The sequence below is a fragment of the Notothenia coriiceps genome, unplaced genomic scaffold (assembly GCF_000735185.1).
Source record: "Notothenia coriiceps isolate Sejong01 unplaced genomic scaffold, NC01 NC01_scaffold00037246, whole genome shotgun sequence".
NCBI classification, from domain to species: domain Eukaryota; kingdom Metazoa; phylum Chordata; class Actinopteri; order Perciformes; family Nototheniidae; genus Notothenia; species Notothenia coriiceps.
The window spans coordinates 26,971,633-26,980,396 of record NW_011369947.1 but is presented as its reverse complement, the minus strand read 5'-3'; the positions used below and the strand labels follow the sequence as shown (position 1 = coordinate 26,980,396).

Sequence of the window (8,764 nt, the reverse complement as noted above, 5' to 3'; positions counted from 1 at the left end):
CCTTACTTCACGTCCAAGACGAGTTAATTTTTTTTTTTTCACTTTGTGAAAAACTGCGGGAATTAAATGCGGCCTTTTAAAAATCCTGCGCCATTTGCGATTATGCGGGTAAATTCTGCGCTCGCAGAATCGCGTTTTTCTGGAGGGTCTAGTTTTAATGTTCAAATGACATTACATTACATCGAGATAATCTTTTAACGAGATACACGATGGGGACAAACGGTAAAGGTACAAACTCTCACTTTCCATAAATCAAATTTTTCCTTTTCACTCTGTTGCACCTAAAATAGTTACACAATTTATAAAAAAAACACATCTGTAACAGTTCTGAGATTAAGCCTTTAAAGAAAAGTTTGCATATTGTTTTGTGTATCTTTGTGTGGCTGCAGATTTGAATTTCTCCGTCCTCTTACCCCCAGCTGCTGAAAGGACTTCTGACGAGCTGCGTGCGGACATCGCGATGCATCTGAACAGCGAGCTGCTGCAGCCTGCCGCTCTTCTTCGAGTCCGGCCAGCAGGGGGTGGTCTGCGCTCGCTCTCCTCATCTCAAGACCTCTTCTGCGCCCCGGAGAGTTCCTGATCGCCAGGGAGAACGCTCTGCGGCCCTCACTTCGTTCTGCTCGGATCCATGGAGGTGCTGAAGGACAACACGGGTGCTCGCCATACTGGGTAAGGATCCATTGATTTCTCTGTGAACATTTTTGGAGCCCCTTGACTGTCCCTTTAAAGGTCACCTGTTATGCAAAATCCACTCCTTCATGTCTCTTCTACATCAACATGTGTCCCCTTTTTTTCATGTCTCTTCTACATCTACATCAACATGTGTCCCCTCTTCTCCATGTCTCTTCTACATCAACATGTGTCCCCTCTTCTCCATGTCTCTTCTACATCAACATGTGTCCCCTCTTCTTCATGTCTCTTCTACATCAACATGTGTCCCCTCTTCTTCATGTCTCTTCTACATCAACATGTGTCCCCTCTTCTTCATGTCTCTTCTACATCAACATGTGTCCCCTCTTCTTCATGTCTCTTCTACATCAACATGTGTCCCCTCTTCTTCATGTCTCTTCTACATCAACATGTGTCCCCTCTTCTTCATGTCTCTTCTACATCAACATGTGTCCCCTCTGTGGAAAGAGACTCTGAAAGTTTCAGGAACAAAGATTCTCTCTCTTTTTGATCCATTTCTATAAAAACCTGTCTGAAAATGAGCTGATCAGATTTTGGCTACTTTATGATGTCATAACGAGGTTTTGTCTTGTGTAACCATTAGCCAATCAGCAACCAAGGTAACCCCCCCCCCACCTTATCACCTGAATCTCCTCCTAGAGCACCATTCAGTTCTTTGTAACCAAATCTCTCTCAGAGGGGCGTGGGGAGGGGCTCCTTATTTTCTTCTAAAGTAACAGACAGAGAATCAGCACTTTGGAAACAGGGCTGAAACAGAGGGGATTATGGGTAATGCTGCAATGATCTGTTTGGTGTTTCAGCCAATCAGAGACATGCTCTGGATATATCTGAGACCTGTGATATATTGATGAAAAACAGTATGATAGGGGACCTTTAAGATAAATGAATAAATACAGGAAAGGAAAAACCCCCAAAACATAATAGGATGTTCTTTAATCCCACATTTCCTCTGTGTGTCTCTCAGGTCTCCAGTTGTTAGCCACGGCCAGTCGGGACCGTCTGATCCACATCCTGGACGCGGGCCGGGAGTACAGCTTGGTGCAGACGCTGGACGAACACTCGTCCTCCATCACGGCCGTACGATTCGCCGGTCAGTCACGTGACCTCTGACCCCGCATCACAAAACAAAACATTTGTTCAAATGAGCCTTTTATGAAGCAACCTCCTGCTCTCTGTCTGCTGGCCTTTCTCAATGCTTTGCTATGCATTCTAACCTGCCATCTGATTGTGTGTCGAATTTACACTATCCCCCTTTTATTGCACAATTTCATCGTTTAATCTAAATGTATTTTTTACATGTCTACTATTTGTTATTTTTAATTTGTTTTGATGTCTTTGACTGGTACCTGTGTTATCCGTGTGATATCAATGTTCTGTGAAATGTCTATGTGAAGCACCTTATTGTATGAAAGGTGCTATACAAACAAAGATTATTATTATCACGTTAAAGCATACCTGCCAACCTTGAGACCTCAGTAATCGGGAGCATTTCAAAATTCAAAATAGGGGGAGGGGGGGGGGTGCTGCTAGTGGATCGCCGGAGCTGTTAGATTAACATTAACATGCTTATTGTAGTTGTAAGTGCACTGCCTTGCGGCCTGTAGCACCGTCCTTGATGGAGCATATGTGTGGGCTGGAAAAAGGAGTGAGCAGAGAGTAGAGCAGTTGTCGATTTTTGTTCTGTTCTCTGTGAATATCTGCCTCACTCTCTCAGACTTTGAGTTGCGCGCGCTACTAAAGAGACGTGTTACCATGGAAACCAAACAATGGTGAAGCTGTATTAAGGTCCGAGTGGAAACAGTCCTGAGTAAATCTGATTTTGTCAGAAATACGGGAGAAATATGACCCCGGGAGGAAACCGGGAGAGGGCAATGAAATCGGGAGTCTCCCGCGAAAATCGGGAGGGTTGACAAGTATGCGTTAAAGATGTCGTTATATAAACTCTGCTGTTAATGTGTGTCTCCTCTGTGACATCACGCCTTCTTCCTGTCTTTCAGCCAATGAGGGCAAAGTGAGGATGATCAGCTGTGGAGCCGATAAGAGCGTCTACTTCCGCACCGCTCAGCAGGTGAGAGGAGGAAACACGACTTACACAACACACACACATATTGGATATATAGATAAATGAACATATTAAAGAAATTACACGACAAGAAGGAAAGGGAAAATGTATAAGAAGAGGTGAGAAGAAAGGACATTTCCAGCTACTCAATTAATTAATTTAGTTAATCTAGTTATTGTAATGGTATTTGGTAACTTAGTGTATGAACTCAAATACTCCACTTCTTTTTGTATCTGTACTTAAGTATTATCCAGTTCTCCTTTTTACTTCAAATCTACATCTCAGAGAGAAATCTTGTACAGTGGAACAGATTCTTTAAATTCCTTTGCAGATACAAATCCCTTTCTCAGCTCTCTCCGACCCCTCAAAGCTCTACGAGTCATTCAGCATGCTGGTACATGCAGAAAGATATATCGTTTTATTGGCCGATGGAAACAGTTGGGTTTGAAGTCGGAAGATGTGTTTAAATAAACATAACATGAACAACATGAATATGAACAAATGCACATCGTTATTATCTAATAATCAAGTCTTGCAGTTAATTACCGAGAGTACCAAGAGAAGTTCCTCTGGTGGTCCAATTGTCTTTACATGTGGATGTTCACTTTACTTGTGTGTTTCCGACTAACATTAATAACTCCATTTCTATTTGATTTGTTTTCTGTCCTATATTCATGTTGCACTGTTGGAGGAGCCTGTGACTGAAGTTTCTCTTTGCCATATCTCCACTGTAGCTGCTGAGCACATGACAATGAAGCCTTGAATTGAATTGAGTCTTTTCTTCTTCTGTGGTGTCGCAGCTGGAGGAGGGTCTGCAGTTCACTCGCACTCATCACGTGGTGAGGAAGACGACGCTGTACGACATGGACGTGGAGCCCACCAGGAAGTACGCAGCGGTGGGCTGTCAGGACCGCAGCATCAGGTAACACACACACACACACACACACACACACACACACACACACACACACACACACACACACACACACACACACACACACACACACACACACACACACACACACACATCTCACTCACTCGCTCACTAACTCACACACACTCACACACGCACACACACACACATACGCACACACACACACGCACACACGCACACACTCTCACTCACTCACTCACTCACTCACTAGCTCACACACACTCTCTCACACACACACACACACACACTCACGCACGCACGCACGCACGCACACGCACACTCACTCTCAGAATGGTGTGTGTGTGTGTGTGTGTGTGTGTGTGTGTGCGTGTGTGTGTGTAGTCTGCAGGCAGGATTATTACCCAGCAGGCACCAGGAGGAAGATTAGGATTAACTCCCAGGATCCCGTCTCGTTATTTAATTTCCTCTCTTTCTCTTCCTTCCTTTACCTCTCTATGTTTCTTGTTTCCTACATCTTTCCTCTGCTTTATTTACATTTATTTTATCTCCTCTAACCCACTTTTCTGGTTTCCTTTTCACTTCCTCTCCTTCCTTTGTTGATTAGAAACTACATCCTGCTGCTTCTTCTCTGTTACCTCGTCACGTTGCTCTAAATTAAAAAATATGATGTGCTGTGGGAACTCCTTTGCCACGGAAGTCAACAGCAAATAGTTTCTGCATCTTTGTAATAACTTCCATGTTTATTGACGGTTTTCCAGGTTTGATTTTAATATTTTAATGTCGGCAGCAGAACTTCAAATGTCCAGAGCAGCACCTGAACGCACCACGAACACAGAGACAGACAGCAGCCGTCATTAAATCACGTGTTCATTCATCATTCATGCATTCTGGTTTATTGTCTACATGTTTCATATTAAATATAAATGGTGTCTAGTCTGGCTTTCCTTCTGTGTGTTTACCCGTTTGATTAGACTGCCACCTGCTGGTCAGAGGGGGACATAAGACAAGAGAAACCCCATTTGGGCAATTGTGTTGTTGCACAAGGACAGAACCATTTACAGATAAATAATACAAATACAATAATTAGAGATAATAAATAAGTTAATAAAGGAAAATAATTAAATAACATGTAAGCTCTACAATTAAATGAACCCCCAACAAATGCACAATAAACCAAGTTTGAAAGGAAATTGAAATGTGTACACCTTCAAATCTTTGGGATAGACATCACCATAATATAATATAGAAACACACACACTGCTAAATGAAGACAACACAGAATTATTGGGAGAGAACTAATTGGACTTGTACTATAACTTTATTATTTTCTGTTCCTCCTCCTCTTCCTCCTCCTCCTCTTCCTCCTGCAGGATCTTCAACATCGGTAACGGTAAACAGAAGAAGATGTATAAAGGCTCTCAGGGCGAGGACGGGACTCTCATTAAGGTAAGGTCACTACATTTAGCTAAAATGTTTTATAGATTATTAATAACAATTTAGCTTCAGGTGTAAACTCACTCCTCCTCTTCATCCTCTTCCTCTTCATCCTCTTCCTCTTCAGGTGCAGATCGACCCCTCCGGTCTCTACATCGCCACTTCCTGTTCGGATAAGAACATCAGCATATTTGATTTCTACTCCGGAGAGTGTGTGGCCACCATGTTCGGACACTCCGGTCAGTAATGTGTGTGTGTGTGTGTGTGTGTGTGTGTGTGTGTGTGTGTGTGTGTGTGTGTGTGTGTGTGTTTGAATAAATATGTTCTTGTAAGTGTGGCTTTATGAGTGGTTTAGTAAAGTTTTTCACACACATGTTCTTGTTCTGTCCCTCAGAGGTTGTGACAGGTCTGAAGTTCACCAGTGACTGCAGACACCTGATCACAGTGTCTGGAGACAGGTACGCCTCAATACACACACATGTTCACGACACAGTAAACTGAGAGTGTGTGTTAACTTCCGACAGAAGGATCCTCATGAAAACTGTCTTTATTTTCAATTGTACAAACTCAGCACTTCACAACATATCATACATTCAAACATCACAACATGTGTGTGTGTGTGTGTGTGTGTGTGTGTGTGTGTGTGTGTGTGTGTGTGTGTGTGTGTGTGTGTGTGTGTGTGTGTGTGTGTGTGTGTGTGCAGCTGTATCTTCGTGTGGCGTCTCTGTCCAGAGTTGACCATCAGGATGAGGCAGCGACTCGCCGACCTCCGACCTCCCAGCAGTGTTCAGATCTCCCAGAATGCACCTCAGCAGAAAGTGGCGAACCTCGGGTAAATGTTTGGCTTGTTTCACAGCTGCTGGTCATTTCAAAAAACACTAACCTCCATCGAAGAATACGAAAACTAGTCATAGCACAGCATTCAAATATAAAAGTCAGAGTATAGTATGTCGAAAAAGTGTTTTTATTCTTAATTAAACATAATTGCCATCAAAACTCTTTAAGTTAGGAGGAGGAAGGACATATATATTATTTATTTTTAAATGTATGATATGTTTGTGTTTGCAGCAGGGAGGCGCCGTCTCCTCGAGTCGTCACCATGTCGTCTGACAGCGATAAGGAGGAGGAAGAGGAGGATGAGGAAGAGCGTGGCGTTCCTTATAAAGTCACAGCAGGGTGCCTGGAGGAAGAGGAGGAGACAGGTGTGTGTACATGCTAACACAAGATAACATCTCCAAAACATAATATGGATTATAAACCTTAAATACAATTAAATGTGTTAACAACCAAAAGTGTATTAATTAAAAAATATCTAAAGAATTAAAATAAATGTATCTGGTGGGTGTAAGGAAGAGAACCAACACAACTGATGGAACATTAAGAGTTTTAAAGATTGTAGGAGATGAACAGGTGTAATGGTGTCGTGTGGTTTCCCTGCAGAAATGTCCGATGAGCAGTTTGAGTCCCAGCGCGGCAGAGACAGCAAGGTCAGTGCAACATTAGATATTTACAGTCTTTAATATTTCTTATTCTCAAAGTGCAATAAAAACGGAAGACTGAGGTGTAAACATTAGTGTTGGAATCAGTTAGCACGCTGCTAACGAGTGTGTACTGATGTATTTTACAACAAAACCTTTTTGAAGTGAAAACAACTTCTGTGCATAAACGACACATTTGATCTCTCTCTAATTAATGCATTTTTGGGAAAGGATTCATAAAACATGTTGGCATTTTAAAGACTTCACCTCTTCTTCATGTCTCTTCTACATCAACATGTGTCCCCTCTTCTCCATGTCTCTTCTACATCAACATGTGTCCCCTCTTCTTCATGTCTCTTCTACATCAACATGTGTCCCCTCTGTGGAAAGAGTATCTGAAAGTTTCAGGAACAAAGATTCTCTCTCTTTTTGATCCATTTCTATAAAAACCTGTCTGAAAATGAGCTGATCAGATTTTGGCCACTTTATGATGTCATAACGATGTGTTGTCTTGTGTAACCATTAGCCAATCAGCAACCAAGGTAACCCCCCTCCACACACCTTATCACCTGAATCTCCTCCTAGAGCACCATTGTGTTCTTTGTAACCAAATCTCTCTCAGAGGGGCGTGGGGAGGGGCTCCTTATTTAACACCTTAAGGACCTTTAACATTGTAATCCTGCTAGTAATCCACAATTTTTAGAAATGTGATATTTTTTGATGTAACTGTAAGGGAATAAAGTTACCTACTGATTACGTAATCCTGTCACATGTATCCTGTTAAACCCAAGCCAGCTAGTTGTTTGGGATAATCATGGGGAAACATAAGTGAAAACAAATGAGACCCTAATGCCCAAACAGAGAGAGAGAGAAGCTGCCAGTGGACGCTCACGGTGCTGCACTGTCACTATGGATACACCTGCATGTCTCCTTTTAAAATGACTTCTCTTATCTGATTATAAACATTTGATTTGTTATCTCTGATCTCGGTCATATGACGCAGACTGAGAGTGTTATGATTGGCTGTAGTAGAAAGAGTTAAGACAGCGAGTAAGTGTCTGAGCCAATGAGAGCAGTGAGCTGAGTAGAGACCCCTGTGCTAACAGTAATGGGTTTAGTGGGCGTAATCCACCTGCCGGAGGATGTCTGGAGAGGAGAACACACACACACACACCAGGGCTGAACGATATATCGTGTCATGGTGATAACCGCGATATGCGCATGCACGATATTCACATCGCAGGGACGTGCGATTTTATTAATTTTGTTTAATAATGTTGTTGTTTTTTTTTTCTTTTCTTTTTTTTTAGGCCGTGCGATATTAAGTAGGTACATTAACTCAAACACGTCATGTTACAATTATTTTGCTGCTTGCTACAAAAGGAAAACTTGTGCGGCTCTCATGTCAGGGGTACTTGAGTGAGAGACATGCAGGCTCTGCATGCACAGCAAACCACCAATCACAATCATTCTTGATCAGATCACAGCAGGCCCCGCCCCGCTAGTTTGCAGACCATCAAAACACCGTTAAACAATGAGCGAGGCAGAGGAGGACAATACCGGAGAGAATGAAGATTTACTTCCAAAAAGAAAAGCAACATCTGCCATCTGGAACTATTTTGGATACAAAAAGGTTCTTCTCTTCTTCACAGATGAACCCCCTTATTTGAGGGTAAGCAACATGCATTATCATGACATGTTAGATCATGACTTAAGGTATGATGAGTCAACCAGTTAACATCCAGACGCCCGTGACTAAAATCCTTCATCCGGTTAAATATAGTTAAAAAAAACGCAATATATATCACAGGGGAAAAAATATCGCAATATGTCAATTTTTTTCAATATCGTGCGGCCCTAGTCTACTCTCCTCTTTCTGTATCTTTACATTTAAATCAAGTGCTTTCTTTCCTTCCTCGAGTCCAACACGTCCTGATGCTGATGCCCTTGATGTGTGCTACTTCTGTAGTATCACCCTTATCAGCGATGACATATGAAAAGGAAAATCCTTCAATCCAGGTCAAATGAACTCTAATCTGCTCTGCTGGCATGATACAGCTTCATTATAGAGCGCGGCATCACAGAGAGTCTTAATCTGGCCCGAACAAAATTAGAGATCTGTTTGATTTCTGTGTGAACGAGACTCTGCAGGGGTGTGTGTGTGTGTGTGTGTGTGTGTGTGTGTGTGTGTGTGTGTGTGTGTTA

General features: G+C 42.4%; 1 protein-coding gene across 1 annotated transcript in view; it reads left to right on the top strand.

Annotated features, from left to right (window-relative positions):
- LOC104966207 (mitogen-activated protein kinase-binding protein 1-like) overlaps positions 1-8,764 on the top strand; it is a 31,688-nt gene that overhangs the window by 21,284 nt on the left and 1,640 nt on the right. The window contains exons 5-13 of the mRNA XM_010795385.1: positions 1,655-1,780; positions 2,688-2,758; positions 3,553-3,674; positions 5,018-5,093; positions 5,209-5,320; positions 5,476-5,539; positions 5,785-5,913; positions 6,150-6,283; positions 6,522-6,568. Of these exons, the coding sequence (XP_010793687.1) occupies positions 1,655-1,780; positions 2,688-2,758; positions 3,553-3,674; positions 5,018-5,093; positions 5,209-5,320; positions 5,476-5,539; positions 5,785-5,913; positions 6,150-6,283; positions 6,522-6,568 (881 nt within the window). The remainder of the gene's footprint in view (positions 1-1,654; positions 1,781-2,687; positions 2,759-3,552; positions 3,675-5,017; positions 5,094-5,208; positions 5,321-5,475; positions 5,540-5,784; positions 5,914-6,149; positions 6,284-6,521; positions 6,569-8,764) is intronic.